The 19,382-nt window shown below is 39.9% G+C and overlaps 1 protein-coding gene across 2 annotated transcripts in view; it reads right to left on the minus strand.

Moving 5' to 3' along the window:
- Window positions 1-3,669: 3,669 nt before the first annotated feature.
- si:dkey-177p2.18 (phospholipase B1, membrane-associated) overlaps window positions 3,670-19,382 on the minus strand; it is a 28,866-nt gene continuing 13,153 nt past the window's right edge. Inside the window, exons 9-16 of one of the 2 annotated variants that reach the window (XM_023974227.2) lie at window positions 19,219-19,299; window positions 19,049-19,114; window positions 16,002-16,093; window positions 15,140-15,221; window positions 13,708-13,809; window positions 11,836-11,931; window positions 11,286-11,357; window positions 3,670-4,965 (exon numbers count right to left, since the gene is read on the minus strand). In XM_023974227.2, coding sequence (XP_023829995.1) covers window positions 4,804-4,965; window positions 11,286-11,357; window positions 11,836-11,931; window positions 13,708-13,809; window positions 15,140-15,221; window positions 16,002-16,093; window positions 19,049-19,114; window positions 19,219-19,299 — 753 coding nt within the window. In that variant the 3' untranslated portion in view covers window positions 3,670-4,803. The remainder of the gene's footprint in view (window positions 4,966-11,285; window positions 11,358-11,835; window positions 11,932-13,707; window positions 13,810-15,139; window positions 15,222-16,001; window positions 16,094-19,048; window positions 19,115-19,218; window positions 19,300-19,382) is intronic. The other variant, XM_023974228.2, reaches the window with a different exon arrangement.

Genomic DNA, 19,382 nt, shown 5'->3' on the forward strand with positions numbered 1-19,382 from the left:
AGTATGGTTCCCAATCAGAGACAACGATAGACAGCTGTCCCTGATTGAGAACCATACCTGGCCAAAACATAGAAATACAAAATCATAGAAAACAAAAACATAGAATGCCCACCCCAAATCACACCCTGACCAAACCAAATAGACATAAAAAGGCTCTCTAAGGTCAGGGCGTGACACAAGTAGTTATTGTGTAGAGAATCATTGTACCATCTAAACCCCTGTGAAATATATTTTTCATAAGCAAAAATGTAGAATTTTCAGATGTTTGAAGCTGGTGTTTCTCAGATAGCACAGAATCTAGAATGACGTAGCGAGGTCAGCACTTTCCTAATGTGGAGAATGACCTCCCTGCAAAAACAACAGCCCAGACTAACCAAGTTTCACCGAGTTATCAACAAAAATAGGTTTTGAGCGATGTAAGTAAAGTAACGGACCCAGAAGTGTTTTTCGGTTGTAAAGTTGTGTTGAGTTGTTTAAGGTTCCAAACTTATGTAATTTTTTAAAACCCATCTATTGACTAAATGAGAGCATAGGTTTCAAGTATCATGCTAGCTAATCTTGGGTTTTAGCCTGGGAGAAGTTACAGGAGAGACGGGTGGGACCAAAGTAACAAAATGTAAACTGATGACCTGGAATAAAATGTAAAAACATTTAAGCACAGGCCATTGTCTCCTCTAGTTCATATTGCTTTTATAATGTCAGCAAAATATCAACAAGTGACAATGTTAGAAAATGATATGACATCATAAGAATTATCCATTAATCAATTGAGCTTTAATCGACAGGTTAGTGGTACAAAAAAATATATATCTTTATGATTCTGGTGGTCAATTACCTTAGGTCAAGCCATGGAAATGTCATAAGCATGATGAGTTTGCCGTTTGTAAAGAGAATAAAGATGTTTATTCTATCAAGACACGAGGAGCGTGCATTACAAGGACAGCTGGAGCGCACCTGATTGGTAGGGCTAAGTATGAACAGTCATTGAAAATGGGGAAAAACATCTCCTACTACATTCTCATTAAACTGATATGAGAAAATTATGGTTAAATCTGCAATTAGTATCTTTTTGGGCGACCAGACCAAATTCATATAGAAATTTGTGTTATAGATCTGTCATTCTCATTGAACGCAAGTCTAGTGGTAGATGTATTCTATGTGCACTATTTCTGTTTCATTTTTATGTCTTTTACTTTCGTTTTGTACACCAGCTGAAAAAAATATATTTTTGGTTATGGAAAGTATATTTCACAACGGTTCAGATAGTACAAGTATTCTCTACACTATACTTGCTTGTTTTGTCGCATAAACTGAAATTAGGCAAACTATTAGATTTTTAGCAACAGGAAATGGCGGAGCGATTTCTGCATAGTGCATCTTTAATACAGCTATTATGTGATCCAATTTAGTCAGATTAATATTTTAAGGCAAAATATTGTGGTTGTGCAACATTGCAATGTTGACGCATGGTTCATTTTCATAAATTGTTAACCATTAATTAACCAGCATTAATTTTTCAAATCGACACAAACATGAAAGTATGGCTGACAGTACATTTGTTGAAAGTAATGAGCATTACAAACCAGAAACGTGGAGATAAGACATTGTGCACTTCTCATTAGTTGTTACTTCCATCCCAAGGCTGTGTTACTCTCACCCTGCCTGCAGGTACAAAAATAAGGTTGCGCTAGTTCTGTTCTCGGTCTATTTGATTTCAACTCATTTACCCTAGAAATTAAATTACATTTGCTAATGGTAGAGGACATGTAGAAGTCATTTGTCATAAAATATAGTATCTCTAGCTCTATCTACAGTATCTCTGAGTAATTAGTTTAAAAAAACAAAGTGTACTTTCCTGCTGGTTCTCCCCTACAAAACCAAAAGTAAAAGATGCAAAAACAAAACTTAAGAATAGGAGGCATAGAAATAGCACACATAGAACATATCTACAGCTTCTTAGACTTGCTGTCAATGAGAATGACAGATCTATAACTCACATTTCTATGTGAATTTGGTGGGGTCGCCCAAAAAGTTACATATTGCAGCTTTAAAGGTCATGTTCCTGCTTTAGCGGAGACTGCATTCACGGTAAACGCTGCATATGTAGGTTCAATCTGAAATTACCTTTACATTTCTGTCCCAGAATCTTTAAACTTCAGCTTTACAGATTGAATAGAGCCCTTACCTTAGATACATGATTCACGAAAGTTGTGTCTATTTTCAAATGATTGTACATCCAGCGCTCGTCACACTTTAGATTTCGACTGTTTCTGCACAGACTTCTCATTGTGTTAGGAGATGGCACTGTCATAGGATTTATATACAATCATTTACATGTTGGTTATTTAGTAGCAGACACTCTTATCCAGAGCAATTTACAATCAGTAGTCTGTAATACAACACACTGAGTATACTAGATTTACTACAACAATAAACAGGAGGTCAAAGGTCATTCTCCAATCTCCATGGCAAATCATCAAGAATCTGATGCATCCTTCTGGAGTATAAATGCATGATTATGTTTTCATCCTGTTTAGTAAGTATAATCATCTTTTTGTTCGTTACTTAAAGGTACACTTAATTATATTATTTCAATAATGTTCCATATTACAATGGGATGGGAAGTTGTCAAAAGTCCTTTATGAAGTGACAGCAGCTATTTTCAGAACAATCCCTTTTTATGGATGTATATTTTAATGTATTGTTGATGGCTGCTGTGTTAGGTAGGTACAATACACTATATAATTTGAAGGAAGAACAAACCTGATGAAACAACAACTTTTCTCCCGTCTTCTTTCAATCTTATAATGGATTTTAAATTTGCTTTAATGATTTTTAAAGCAGTTCCTGGCCTTGCACCTAAATATGTGCCTGGTCGATCCGTCAGATCCTCTGGCACTGATCTTTTAGTTGTTCCAAAGGTCAGAACCAAAATGTTTGGTGAGGCTGTATTCAGCCACGATGGTGGTCCTGCCGTAGGACCTGAGGGCCTAGGTAACTGTAGACATTTTTAAGAAAGATCTTAAGATGCACCTTTTTAGCCATGCTTTACTTATACTTATATAGGACTCCAACATACAGTATACAAGTCCATACATCAATTACAAATATTTTTTACTGTTTCGACCTCTTCACCGTTCCTGCTGTATGACTAAAATCTTTGATGAATTGGGTGCTCAGATTGTGAATCCTGTTACTCTTTCCACCTCTTTCACCAGAAAAGAAGGACAATTTAATGAGAAGCGAGAAATAGACGTACGGACATTCAGCAGTGTTTGCAGGCTCAAATTTCCAATTGCACAGCACTCCGAGAGCTCAATCGGAGTGCTTTCTTAGAACTAATAAAGGCAGTTTTGCGTCAGAGGTGGACCTGTGTTTGTCCTGTATCAAATGATTGTAAGGTTGTGTTTGCACAAAAACAGGGTTTACAATGAACGCAATAACAAAGTCATTATTAAATCCACTGAAACACTTACACTGATGGCAATGACAGTTACGTAGAACCAACCAAGATAAATTGTCAAAAAGGTCAGTTACAAAGAAGACTATTAGGCCTAATAATCATGGCAAATATGAGACATACATCAACCTTTATTCATTTTACCAAATTAAATGTAGTATTTGTTATACTAATGTTATAGGAATGACCAATAAGACACTTTCCATGAGTTTAATTGCCAAACTGTTTATTGTCCTTTAAAACAGATACACAAGGTTAAGTTTGAATATGTATGAATATGCCTCAGTCAGGAATTAGGAAAAATATCATTAATTAAATTCACTGTGCACGGTCAAAAGCAGTGACTGCAAACTGTCCTTCTGTAAAAGGCTTTCTTTGGGGGGGGACAAAAAGTGTTTCTCAGGTTACCCGTTGAAAAACCAATTATCTCATGCCTATAGCCTATGGGAGACCTCACAGTTTACATGTTCACCTAAATACGTTATTTTCAAAGCCAGCCCATTATACTCTCAATGCAACTCAATGTTTATTATGCGGTTCTTGCTATTCTAGTCTAAAGGAAACAGAAAATGCTAAAATGATTAGCCTCAGAGCAAACCCATTGAAACAACATGAGATGAGCTAAATTTAGCCATCACCTGGCCTTTTTGTTTGATGTGGATTGTTATTGTAGAAGAGGTTCACAATTAGATGAATGATGAACAGGCTCTGCCACAGCACAGGGGAAAATCACAATGCCTATTGACAGTCCCATCCCACTCTCAATGATAGATACATAGATTTCTAAAGCAGCTTGTGTCATTCTGTGTGTATTGGGCGTCACCAACACGCACATATTGCACTGACATATCACGTCCACCTCCAATATCAGATTTCCATTGTTGGTCTTTTTGTCTCTCAGTCACAGCCATAGAGATAGATAGAGAAGTCATATTTGTATCTGTGCCATTATAGTTTCTGTGACAGCATGGGCATCTCCATTTTGAAGTAGTCAATTTTCTTCTTCATGATAAGCTGATTCCTCCTGATGACCCGGTTGGAAATGACTCCGACAGGGTCACCAGGAGGGATCAGCCAGTTGTCTACATGAAAATGGTAGAAGACCTCAATGGCGCTGCCCATGCTTATAAGGCCTTTTGGCCACTAGAGGCCTCTATCATTCTCTATGGTCACAGAACACAGGGGTTGGTAGAGACCCAGGGTCAGTGGGCCCTCTTGTGTTTAATACTTGACAATGCAGGCATGGCAGCAACAAAGAAAACACCCACAGTCATTACAACTGCAACCGTAATATTGCCTATATTCACCCCACGTAGAGGTTTATTAGAGTATTATAGAGAGTGTTATAGAGAGGCTAAAGCAGTGATGGCCCAGGACAGAATACCAGCCAGGACCACAAGGTGAGACAGAAGAAGGGTTTCCCGCGTTGGAATAGCCGACCTGGGGACAACGGGTATGGTGGACTGGCCTCTTTTGGCAGGTCGGGTGTAGATGTAGGGGTGATCCTAAACATCCAAAACAGCTTTAGTCACGAAAGAAATTGGTCAACAATACATTTGAGATCACTGATAAACAGCTTCTATCTCCAGGCCATCAGACTGTTAAACATTCATCACTAGCCGGCCTCCTCCCAGTAGCCTGCCCTGAACCTTAGACACTGTCACTAGCCGGCTACCACCCGGTACTCAACTCTGCACCTTAGAGACTGCTGCCCTATGTACATATAGTCATTGAACACCTGTCACTTTAAAAATCTTTACATATTATTTTCCTCACTTTATACAGTGCATTCGAAGAGTATTCAAACCCCTTGACTTATTCCATATTTTGTTGTGTTACAGCCGTATTCTAAAATGTATTAAATATACACAACCGTTCAAAAATTTGGGGTCACTTAGACACTTCCTTGTTTTTGAAAGAGTTGCAAAGAAAAAGCCATATTTCATACTGGCTAATAAAAATAAAAGATTAAGATGGGCAAAAGAACACAGACACTGGAAGAGGAACTCTGCCTAGAAGGCCAGCATCCCGGAGTCGCCTCTTCACTGTTGATGTTGAGACTGGACAGAGGAACTCTGCCTAGAAGGCCAGCATCCCGGAGTCGCCTCTTCACTGTTGACATTGAGACTGGTGTTTTGCGGGTACTATTGAATGAAGCTGCCAGGAGGATTTGTGCGGTGTCTGTTTCTCAAACTAGACACTCTAATATAGTTGTCCTCTTACTCAGTTGTGCACCGGGTCTCCCACTCCTCTTTCTATTCTGGTTAGCGCCAGTTTGCGCTGTTCTGTGAAGGGAGTAGTACACAGCGTTGTATGAGATCTTCAGTTTCTTGGCAATTTTTCACATGGAATAGCATTCATTTCTCAGAACAAGAATAGACTGATGAGTTTCAGAAGAAAGTCCTTTGTTTTTGGCCATTTTGAGCCTGTAATCGAACACACAAATGATGATGCTCCAGATACCCAACTAGTCTAAAGAAGGCCAGTTTTATTGCTTCTTTAATGAGGACAACAGTTTGCAGCTGTGCTAACATAATTGCAAAAGAGTTTTCTAATGATCAATTAGCCTTTTAAAATGATAAACTTGGATTAGCTAACACAATGTGCCATTGGAACACAGGAGTGATGGTTGCTGATAATGGGCCTCTGTACGCCTATGTAGATATTCCATTAAAATGCAGCCGTTTCCAGCTACAATAGTCATTTACAACATTAACAACGTCTATACTGTATATCTGATCAATTTGATGTTATTTTAATGGACAAATAATTTGCTTTTTTTTCAAAAACAATGACATTTCTAAGTGACCCCAAACTTTTGAACGGTAGTATACATATGTGATGAGTAAAGCAATATGTAAACATTATTAAAGTGGCCGGTGATTCCATGTCTATGGAGACTCCAATCAAGTAGTAGAAACATCTCAAGGATGATCAATGGGAACAGGATGCACCTGAGCTCAATTTCGTGTCTCATAGCAAAGGATCTGAACACTTATATAAATGCGCTTTTTATTTTGTATACATTTGCAAAACTTTTGCTTTGTCATTATGGGCTATTGTGTGTCGAAAAATATACACTACCGTAAAAAAAATTGGGGTCACTTAGAATTTTCCTTGTTTTTGTAAGAAAAGCTATTTTTTTGTCCATTAAAATAACATCAAATTTATCAGAAATACAGTGTAGACATTGTTAATGTCCATAGACTGCTTACAGGGCAAGGAAACCAATATGTTTTTGTAATTTGGGTGAACCATCCCTTTAAAGACGTTGCCACCTGACATTATAACACAAATCACTAGCTGGCTACCACCCGGTTACTTAACACTGCACCTTAGAGGCTGCTGCCCTATATACATATAGTCATTGAACACTTGTCACTTTAAAAATCTATATCTATATATATAGTCTCCATGTAAATTCAGTTGATTGCACATAATTTGGAAAGGAACACAACTGTCTATATAAGGTCCCACAGTTGACAGTGCGTGTCAAAGCAAAAGCCAGGCCACGAGGTCAAAGGAATTGTCCGTAGATCTCAGAGACAGGATTGTGTCAAGACACAGCTCTGGGGAAGGGTACCAAAAAATGTCTGCAGCATTGAAGGTCCCCAAGAACACAGTAGCCTCCATCATTCTTAAATGGAAGAAGTTTGTTACCATCAAGACTCTTCCTAGAGCTGGCCGCCCGGCCAAACTGAGCAATCGGGGGAGAAGGGCCTCTATGGAGATGGGAGAACTTTCCAGAAGGACAACCATCTCTGCAGCACTCCACCAATCAGACCTTTCTGGTAGAGTGGCCAGACGGAAGCCACTCCTCAGTAGAAGGCACATGACAGCCCTCTTCGAGTTTGCCAAAAGGCACCTAAAGACTCTCAGAGCATGAGAAACAATATTCTCTTGTCTGATGAAACCAAGATTGAACTCTTTGACCTGAATGCCAAGAGTCACGTCTGGAGGAAACCTGAAGCATGGTGGTGGCAGCATCATGCTGTGGGGATGGATTTCAGTGGCAGGGACTGGGAGACTAGTCAGGATCGAGAGAAAGATGAACGGAGCGAGGTAAAGAGAGATCTTTGAAGAAAACCTGCTCCAGAGTGGTCAGGACCTCAGACTGGGGGCGAAAGTTCACCTTCCAACAGGACAACGACCCTAAGCAAGTCTCTGAATGTCCTTGAGTGGCCCAGCCAGAGCCTGGACATCGAACATCTCTGGAGAGACCTGAAAATAGTGGTGCTGCGATGCTCCCCATCCAACCTGACAGTTTGAGAGGATCTGCAGAGAAGAAATGGGAGAAACTCCCCAAATACAGGTGTGCCAAGTTCTAAAACCCTTCTTTTGCTTTGTAATTATAGGGTATTGGGTGTATATTGATGAGGAAAATGTAACAACGTGGAAAAAGTCAAGGGGTCTGAATACTTTCTGAATGCACTGTATGTATATACTGTATTCTTATCATGGCTCATCCTATGCAACTACTACTGTACACACCTTTCTATTCCCATACTGTCCATACGGTCTATGCACACTATTCACATACATATACAGTGGCAAGAAAATGTATGTGAACCCTTTGGAAATACCTGGATTTCTGCATAAATTGGTCATGAAATTTGATCTGATCTTCATCTAGGTCACAACAACAAACACAGTCTGCTTAAACTAATAACGCACAAACAATTATACGTTTTCAAGTCTTTATTGAACACACCGTGTAAGCATTCACAGTGCAGGGTGGGTAAAGTATGTGAACCCTTGGATTTGGATGAGGTTTTGATGTTGGTGTGCTGTGCCTTTTTTTTCTCCACACATAGTGAAGTGTGTTCCTTCCAAACAACTCAACTGTAGTTTCATCTGTCCACAGAATATTTTGCCAGTAGCGCTGTGGAACATCCAGGTGCACTTTTGCAAACTTCAGATGTGCAGCAATGTTTTTTATTGACAGCAGTGGCTTCTTCCGTGGTGTCCTCCCATGAACACCATTCTTGATTAGTATTTTAAGTTTCGTAGACTCGTCAACAGAGATGTTAGCATTTCTGTATGTCTTTAGCTGACACTCTAGGATTCTTCAAAACCTCATTGAGCATTCTGCGCTGTTCTCTTACAGTCATCTTTGCAGGACAGCCACTCCTAGGGAGAGTAGCAACAGCGCTGAACTTTCTCCATTTATAGACAATTTGTCTTACCGTGGACTGATGAACATCAAGGCTTTTAGAGATACTTTTATATCCCTTTCCAGCTTTATGCAAGTCAACAATTCTTAATCTTAGGTCTCCTGAGGTCTCTTTTGTTCGAGGCATGGTTCACATCAGGCAATGCTTCTTGTGAATAGCAAACTCAAATTTTGTGAGTTTTTTTATAGGGCAAGGCAGCTCTAACCAACATCTCCAATCTCGTCTCATTGATTGGACTCCAGGTTAGCTGACGTCTAGGGCTTCACATACTTTTTCCAATCTACACTGTGAATGTTTAAATTATGTATTCAATATAGACAAGAAAAATACAACACTTTGTGTGTTATTAGTTTAAGCACACCATGTTTGTCTATTGTTGTGACTCAGATCAAATTTGATAACCAATTTATGCAGAAATCCAGGTAATTCCAAAGGATTCACATACTTTTTCTTGACACTGTATATTTATATTCTCTGGTCTGGAAGCTAAATCCCTTCAATTCTATCCATTTTGCCATGGGGTTTTGTACTGTGTATTTAAACGCTGTATTCTCGACATGTTCCTTCTATTATTTCTACTACTGTACATTTCAGTTACCCTGCTTATACACACTGCATTTGTGTATATACTGTATTCATTTATATACTGGATACCACACTCTAATATATCTACTATTGCACATATTATATCTTGTGTAAATGATTCCGGTGTATATACATATAGATTGCATTTGGCTTACTGTTACAGTGCTACAGTATTTTGCATTATTTTTTGTGTAGTTTGACATTTCACTGCATTTTTAAGAGCTAGTAACATCTGCTAAACTGTGTACGTGACCAATAAACTTTGATTTGAGTTGTATCCTATTCCTACTTCCATTCCCTTATCATAATATAATATATAGTCTGTTATATATATATATATATATACAGTTGAAGTCGGAAGTTTACATACACTTAGGTTGGAGTCATTAAAACTCATTTTTCAACCTCTCCATGAATTTCTTGTTAACAAACTATAGTTTTGGCAAGTCGGTTAGGACATCTACTTTGTGCATGACACAAGTAATTTTTCCAACAATCGCTTACAGACAGATTATTTCACTTATAATTTACTGTATCACAATTCCAGTGGGTCAGAAGTTTACATACACTAAGTTGACTGTGCCTTTAAACAGCTTGGAAAATTCCAGAAAATGATATCATGGCTTTAGAAGCTTCTGATTTTGACATCATTTGAGTCAATTGGAGGTGTACCTGTGGAGGTATTTCAAGGCCTGCCTTCAAACTCAGTGCCTCTTTGCTTGACATCATGGAAAAATCTAAAGAAAACAGCCAAGACCTCAGAATTCTTTTTTGTAGACCTCCACAAGTCTGGTTCATCCTTGGGAGCAATTTCCAAACGCCTGAAGGTACCACGTTCATCTGTACAAACAATAGTACGCAAGTATAAACATCATGGGACCACGCAGCCGTCATACCACTCAAGAAGGAGATGCGTTCTGTCTCCTAGAGATGAACGTACTTTGGTGCGAAAAGTGCAAATCAATCCCAGAACAACAGCAAATGACCTTGTGAAGATGCTGGAGGAAACAGGTATCTATATCCACAGTAAAACTAGTCCTATATAGACATAACCTGAAAGGCCGCTCAGCAAGGAAGAAGCCACTGCTCCAAAACAGCCAAAAGAAAGCCAGACTACGGTTTGCAACTGCACATGGGGACAAAGATCGTACTTTTTGGAGAAATGCCCTCTAGTCTGATGAAACAAAAATAGAACTGTTTGGCCATAATGACCATCGTTATGTTTGGAGGTTAAAGGGGGACGCTTGCAAGCCGAAGAACACCATCCCAACTGTGAAATACGGGGGTGGCAGCATCATGTTGTGGGGGTGCTTTGCTGCAGGAGGGACTGGTTGACACACTTCACAGTGACACACTTCCCAAAAAAGATGGTCTCATGAGGATGGAAAATTATGTGGATATATTGAAGCGACATCTCAAGACATCAGTCAGGAAGTTAAAGCTTGGTCGCAAATGGGTCTTCCAAATGGACATTGACCCCAAGCATACTTCCAAAGTTGTGGCAAAATGGCTTAGGGACAACAAAGTCAAGGTATTGGAGTGGCCATTACAAAGCCTTGACTTCAATCCCATAGAAATGTGTGGGCAGAACTGAAAAAGCGTGTGCGAGCAAGGAGGCCTACAAACCCGACTCAGTTACATCAGCTCTGTCAGAAGGAATGGGCCAAAATTCACACAACTTATTGTGGGAAGCTTGTGGAAGGCTACCCGAAACGTTTGACCCAAGTTAAACAATTTAAAGGCAATGCTACCAAATACTACACTAATTGAGTGTATGTAAACTTCTGACCCACTGGGAATGTGATGAAAGGAATAAAAGCTGAAATAAATCATTCTCTCTACTATTATTCTGACATTTCACATTCTTAAAATAAAGTGGTGATCCTAACTGACCTAAAACAGGGAATTTGTACCTGGATTAAATGTCAGGAATTGTGAAAAACGGAGTTTAAATGTATTTGGCTAAGGTGTATGTAAACTTCCGACTTCAACTGTATATATATATATATATAATATAATAGTATCAAATACCAACAAAGGACACTCAGTCACAGCTCAGGTCTTACCATGGGTGGGCAGATGAGCTCGATGGGGTCAGAAAAGCTTGACACCATAAACTTCCCTCCCTCTGGCTGGAACTGGGGAAATTAGATAAGAAACATCTGATGGTGACATCGCCAATGTTTCAACTATTGTACCTTTCTGTTATTTCTTGTCATGCTCACTTCCAAATACTCCATGAACAATTACAACATTCCTCACATATGCAGTGTATAGAGTCACAATCAGCATGTATATAAAAGGGTGTTGGGATAATTCTGACCTTTCAAAAGAAAGGCTCACAAATCAACACAATTCGTTGTTGATGTGTCATGGTTTTGGATAGTAGTATGTTTGACAACGGGATCGTGGCATCTTTCATTTTTAGACCTTTCCGGGAATGAAACATCTCGAGTAGGACTAATAACCAGCCTTCACTCAGCCAAAGTGACATAATACCAGTCATTAGCAGCAGACTGAATGGAGAAATTGTATGAGCAATGCTCATGACCTTTGACCCTGCTAGCTAGATATTACCATCTTGTTAGCATCCTGTTAGCATTATGTAGCGCTCACCATATTGTTCCACAGCCCCTTAGCTAGCTCCTCATGGCCCTTTATGGTGAAGTGAAAGCAGTCATGGGTGAAAAAGGTCATGTCGATCTTGCCATTCTGTTTAGAGAGACACAAACATCACAACAGTGACAGGTCATGAAATTATTCCCAACTATTCACACATAAATGTCTCTGTGAATGTGTTACCATGCATGATTATCTCACATAGTCTTTCATATACAGTATCAATCAAAATTTTGGACACACCTACTCATTCCAGGGTTTTTCTTTATTTTGACTATTTTCTACATTGTAGAATAATAGTGAAGACATCAAAACTATGAAATAACATATATGGAAGTAACCAAAAAAGTGTTAAACAAATCAAAATATATTTTATATGTGAGATTCTTCAAAGTAGCCACCCTTTGCCTTGATGACAGCTTTGCACACTCTTGGCTTTCTCTCAACCAGCTTCGTGAGGTAGTCACCTGGAATGCATTTCAGTTAACAGGTGTGCCTTGTTAAAAGGCATTTGAGCAAATTAGTTGTGTTGTGACAAGGTAGGGGAGGTACACAGAAGATAGCTCTATTTGGTAAAAGACCAAGTCCATATTATGGCAAGAACAGCTCAAATAAGCAAAGAGAAATTACAGTCCGTAACTTATTTAAGACATGAAAGTCAGTCAATGCAGAAAACTTCAAGAACTTGAAAATTTCTTAAAGTGTAGTCGCAAAAACCATCAAGCGCTATGATGAAACTGGCTCTCATGAGGACCGCCACAGGAAAGGAAGACCCAGTGTTACCTCTGCTGCAGATTATAAATTCATTAGAGTTAAATGCACCTCAGATTGCAGCCCAAATAAATGCTTCAGAGTTCAAGTAACAGACACATCTCAACATCAACTGTTCAGAGTAGACTGCGTGAATCAGGCCTTCATGGTCAAATTGCTGCAAAGAAACCACTACTAAAGGACACCAATAATAAGAAGAGACTTGCTTGGGCCAAGAAACACGAGCAATGGACATTAGACTGGTGGAAATCTGTCCTTTGGTCTGATTAGTCCAAATGTGACATTTTTGGTTCCAACCGCCGTGTCTTTGTGAGACGCAGAGTAGGTGAACGGATGATCTCCTTATGTGTGGTTCCCACCGTGAAGCATGGAGGAGGAGGTGTGATGATGTGGTGGTGTTTTGCTGGTGACACTGTCTGTGATTTATTTAGAATTCAAGGCACACTTAACCAGCATGGCTACCACAGCATTTTGCAGCGATACGCCATCCCATCTGGTTTGCGCTTAGTGGGACTATCATTTGTTTTTCAACAGGAAAATTACCTATCACACCTCCAGGCAGTGTAAGGGCTATTTGACCAAGAAAGAGAGGGATGGAGTGCTGCATCAGATTACCTGGCCTCCACAATCACCCGACCTCAACCCAATTGAGAGGTTTGGGAAAAGCAGCCAATGAAAAGCAGCCACAAGTGGTCAGCATATGTGGGAGCTCCTTCAAGACGGTTGGAAAAGCCTTCCAGGTGAAGCTGGTTGAGAGAATACCAAGAGTGTGCAAAGCTGTCATCAAGGCAAAGGGTTGCTACTTTGAAAAATCTAAAATCTAAAATATATTTTGAAATGTTTAACACTTTTTTGGTTACAAAATGATTCCATATGTGTTATTTCATAGTTTTGATGTCTTCACTATTATTCTACAATGTAGAAAATAGTAAAAATAAAGAAAAACCCTTGAATGAGTAGGTGTGTCCAAACTATTAACTGGTAATCTATATATAAACTATGTGAGATAATCACGCATAGCTTATAAATATATATACAGTATATTGAAACAGGCTTGAAACAGCAAAAGGATTCCAGGTAACAGTCAAGAGACTTTACCGGGAGGCGAGGAGGGTCTGCTTGTTTCATGAAGGGCTGGAGAACAACGGCGAAGTCCTCCCTGAAGAAGCTATCGCAGTGGAGGAGCTGCTCCAGCCGTTTCTGGAGAGTTAATGAGGTGTGTGTTAGTGTAGGGCTAGAACAGAAATACGCACACTGCTGTGAGGTCAGACATTGAAAAGACGTATTTTCCAGACGTTGAAAATACATTTTTTTCCGGACATTCAAAATAAGTATTTTCCCGAAGTTGACATTGATAAAACTACATGTCAATGAAGAAATAATTATTTCACATTCCAAAATGTTCATTCAAATTTAAATAGGAATATGGAGCCAACTGAAGATTGCAGTACGGAATATTTACTATTGCTCCCATCTATCACATGTATTTATGTTGGCTTTTTCAAAAGCTTAAGAACTGGCAGTGGTCAAGTTGAAAGTTTCCAGACCAACAGAAAGAAACAACAGAAGAACACTTCAACTACATTAACAATCTCAGTAACGGTTTCAGAAATGTTTTTCTTGTTATGATTGTGATATGTGGTTGTTTATCTACCTTAGTAGAATGTCACTCTGGATAAGAGTGTCTGCTAAATGACAAATGTAAATGCAAAAATTAACACTGGGTATTATTTTAATGAGCTCCGCTCTCCAAACAAGACCATATTTGGTCAGTCCGAACCTTATCTGAAACAATCATAGACATCTACTTTTCACAAGCATGGACAGCAGAGCACAGTAGAGTACAGTAGAATGCAGTGTAGTACAGTACAGTAGGGTATAGTCAGGTACAATACATTACATTATACTGTACTATACTCTACTGTACTGAACTATACTACTTTTCTTTACTGTCCTGTACTCTGCTTTGGTCTACTGTTTTGTACTATAGAATACTGTCCTGTACTATGCTGTCCAAACTTGTTTATGTTTGGGCCAAATCAAGGCCAGTCCGGACCAAATCTTAAACAACTATAGATGTCTGTTTGGGCCAAATCAAGTCTGGTCCATCCCAGACATCTGTAGATGGTGGAATTAAATTGGATCAGATTTGGTCTGGTCCGAATCGGACCAGAAATGAACGGCTGGGGACGTTGAAAACACGTCTGTGAATGGGGTGGAAATCAAGGCCAGGGCAGACTAAGCAAATTTACACTACTTTTCAACGTCCATGGACGTCGGTCAGTGCCCTCGGGCTAATTTTCAAATACTCAAAAAATCTGTTAAAATACTTTTAACGAGTCTGCCTGGAGTGCCAGATAGGAGGGTTTTCCGGGTTTGAGTCTTTTCTATTAGTTTATTAAGCCAGACAGGTTCAAACAGGCACAGATAAAGTACATTAATAGATTGTTTTTGTTTTTGAAACCCAGGTCTGCCGACACTGATAGGTTTGTGTGCTGTAGGTGGCAGCATTAACCGCTACGCCACCCACCTGAAACTCTAGGTTGATCTCCACTAGCTCCTTCAGTTCAGGGGAACCAGCCCCGGGCTTGATCAGGCAGGAACAGAATGATCTGGAACAAATGATGGGTCAAGAATCAAGGTCATGTTCAATAGGCCCGAAATGTGGTACCTTCTAAACTTCTACCAATAAGAAACGCTGTGAAACATTTTGCTACGGTGTGTTCTAATGAGGACGACCCTAGGATCCAACTCAGTTACATAACAATTCAGGGCATCCTACGGATCTTTCAAATATTAACGTGGGGTTCCACATATGCGACATCATCATACACAATAGAGGGAGTTAATCACACCAATATTTAAAATCTGCTACGATTGCCATTATTGGCTTGTCTTAATTTGTTCCCTCCTTAGAGGAACATAAACATTGGGAAGAGACAATAATAGCATCAGAAGTTGCCCTGTTGATGCTTATGGGGAGCCCCTAGAGCCCTCAAACTCAACTCTGGACCTCAAAGCCAGTTCCACTCTATTGTTTTTGTTGTTGCCCTCTAATCAGGGACTGATTTAGACCTGGGACACCAGGTGGGTGCAATTAATTATCAGGTAGAACAGAAAACCAGTAGTCTCCAGACCTCATAAGGAAAGAGTTGAATACCCTTGCCCTAGAAAATATTTTCAAGATGATGTAGGTGCAAGGGAAGAGTGACTGTGTTCATTATGGTTTACATTTCAAGGAGATTTGACAATTGGCTCAAGGAGGGGAGAGGCGAGAGGCTTGAGGGTGCTGAGGGTGTCCTAAATTTATACCGTAGTAGGCTGAGGGTGTCCTAAAATGTACACCGTAGTGCGTAGTGGTTGCATTCTAAGGTCAAAGCCAGGTCACTCACCGTTGGAGCAGGCAGCCTGGGGTGGGCCTCTGGACCTGCCTCAAGGTTTCCATGGGCAGGATTTGAACTACATTCACAATCATACGGGGAACCTAGACCGCAACCATAGAATTAGAATCATTCTATTTCTATGACCGCAACAAAGAGAAATGCAAATGTTGCCATGTTAACACACACACACTATAATTTATTACACAACGGGTGGGTCTAATCCTGAATGCTGAATGCTGGTTAAAACCACATTCCAGCCGGTTACAGAACAAAAAGACTGAACGACTGGGTCGCGTCTCTGGCAACCGAACAAATAGAACGAACGACCAGCCGGCTTGGGTAGCAACCATAGATTTGTGTCGGCATAATTTCTTGTGGAAGGATGAAATAGTATCAATAAATTAATCCAAATAACGTTTTAAATGAAAATATGTCAATCATTGTTTGAATATGTTGGTAACCTTTGTATGAAAGTGATAATGCCCTCGAAGCCAGTATTCGGAGGAGATATTGGCACGGTTTGCAGGCCCTTGACTTTGTCTTGGGCCTAACAACACCCGTGCCAATATATCCTCCAAACACCGGCTTCAAGGGCATTATCACTTATTTGTACCATGGCATTGTTGAATACTTGTTTCTGATTGGCTTGAAGGGCATTATAGAGCGTACATTATTTAAGTGATAATGCCCGAGAAGCCAGTGTTTGGAGGATATATTGGCACGGATGTTGTTTGGCCCAAGACAAAGTCAAGGGCCTGCAAACTGTGCTAATATCTCCTCAAAACACCAACTTCGAGGGCATTATCAGTTATTAATAATTGTTTTGCCCTTTTTCTCCCCAATTTCGTGGTATCCATGTCAGGTTTTGGCCAAGACTGTTCGGGTTTTTTGTCACTAGATGTCCCCATTGCACCTTTTTTGTACCTTTTGTTTTTCTTGCTCCAATTATTGTTTGCACCTGTAGGTCATTCCCTTGTTAGTATTTAATCCCTGTGTGTTCCTTAGTTCCTTGCTCTGTGTTTGTAAGTTAGCACCCAGCCCCAGCCCAAGCCTTGTTTTATTCAGTGTTTTCTCTTGTTGGATTTTTCCAGAGGTTCTCTGGTTTAGTTTTGTGTATTATTTGAGTAGTCTTTTGAGGTTTGTTTTTCCCTGCTGTTTTTTACCACTTTGTGGAGTTTCTTTAGTATTTTGGAGGATTTCCATTTTTGTGCCTTTTGGCTTGATTTTTGGACATTGTGGTTTTAGTTTCTTTGCCTGGAGATTTTGTTCTTTATTAAACCACTATCGCTAGTACTGCTGTGTCTGCCTCATCTTCTGGGTTCTGACGATTATTAGTGACTGTTTCTCGCACCGGGTCCTGACAATCCAATTGGTAGTTACAGTCTTGTCCCATTGCTGCAACTCCCGTACGGACTCGGGAGAGGCGAAGGTCGAGAGCCGTGCATCCTCCGCACCAATGTGTCAGAGGACACACTGTACACCTGGCGATCGTGTCAGCGTGCAATACGCCCGGCCCGCCACAGGAGTCGCTAGAGCGTGATGGGACAAGGACATCTCTGCAGACCAAACCCTGCCCTAACGCGGACGACGCTGGGCCAATTGTGCACCGCCTCATGGGTCTCCCGGTCGCGGCCAGCGACATATTTTCATTAAAAATGTTATATTCTTATCCCTTGCTTGCTAGCTAGCCAACTACGACTAATTTACAGTCGCGTCAATAGTGCAGCCAGAATAACAGCAAAGTAGCTGCATTTGCATTTGTTTAAGCTGTTTTCTAGTGACATTTATTTGGATAAATCCCTAACAATGAGCTAATGAGGCGCAAATGTACCTGGCACAGAAAATGTGCTCACTCATCAGGACACTGTTGTTCAGTGTCCTAGCCAACAACACACTAACACAATCACTTCAAACTGAAGCTGGAAAGACTGCAAATTAGCTGTGTTTCGTTTTGACCTTTATCAAATAATTTTTTATTGTATCCATAAAAATTATGCCAGCTGATTCATGATTTCGATTGGCTGAGAAAAGCTGCCTGCCTGTCTGTCTCATCCTGACTCCCGACAGATTCATTACTATGGTACAGCAGGAGATGGAATTAGAATATTGTAACAATGTTGCAAATGTCGGAGTGACAGACTACAAGGTTTATACAAATCTCCACTGTTGAAAACAGGGCTGTATCCAGGCACTCCGCGGTTATAGCAAGCTAGGACTGATGGTTTGGTTAGCTAAACTAGCAAGTTTGTTCGTTTAGCTAACAAGGCAACTAATGTAGTTATCTAGGAAACTTGCTAGCTACTTCAGTGGATGTTGAACACATTTTTACCTACAAATCAACACATTTCTAGCAGTACATGTGCTAAATTATAGCCATGGTATATATAGATAGTGAACTCGGGGCTCTATGCTTTCTCTGGAAAATAATGCAACTCTGTGGAAGGTCAGTTCCACTCCGCTAGCGTGTTGTGGAACACACAGTCCACGTCGTTCATTATTTTCCAGAGAACGCATAGCCCCTCGTTGATTATCCCTTACCTATACTCTACCATTCTGAATGTTAAGGGTTGAAAATCGTAATTTATAATGTGATAAAACAGTATTCTATGTATTTTCCCTATTTATTCAGGGAAGACCCATTGAGAAGTATACTTTAAAGGGGCAATCTGCAGTTGCTACGTCCAATTAATGATATGTACCCACTTATTCTTGAAGAATATAACTTATAAATGCCTCATGAGCTTGGTTCAACTGTCGTACCCCATCAGAACTCAAAATATGAGCTTGTTTTTAAACAAAGTAAATGTAAACAAACACTATAGCCTCAAAACATCGTTAAAACTATCCTTTTATATATCATAGATGGTCAGAACTGGCATCCATAGCTCTGTCTATGAATTTGAGAGTGATGGCATTTCTCCACCGCCATCCCTCATCTTTTTACCAAAACAGGGGCGGGGAGTACGCTTGTTTGTTGTTTCAACTGCCGATTGCCGCTTTAAGGGATTATTTAAAAAATATTCATAGATAATATTTGTGAGCTCTCCCGATGTTACCTCATTCATTAGCATTTCCAAGGAGTTCGTCATGTAGTGAATGTAATTGTCCACTGAGAAGAGAACCTGGGAAGGAGAGTGTTGAAACAAGCGCCGAAGTGAACACCTTTGCTCTTTCTTTATGATATGCACATGAAGTTGCATAGCCTGCATATTATAATGACACAGACCTTATCCTTGCAGTAATCACAGATGTCATTCATGCCTATGAGAATGGTCAGTAGCTTCCAGTCCTCATCAAAGTTCAGGCCCTGGGTAAAGAAAGGGATGAAAGAGGGATACAGTAGTCAGTCAGTACTTAATTTATCACTGTAATAAAATTGCTATTCAAATC

This window comes from Salvelinus sp. IW2-2015, linkage group LG28 (genome assembly GCF_002910315.2).
Source record: "Salvelinus sp. IW2-2015 linkage group LG28, ASM291031v2, whole genome shotgun sequence".
NCBI lineage: Eukaryota > Metazoa > Chordata > Actinopteri > Salmoniformes > Salmonidae > Salvelinus > Salvelinus sp. IW2-2015.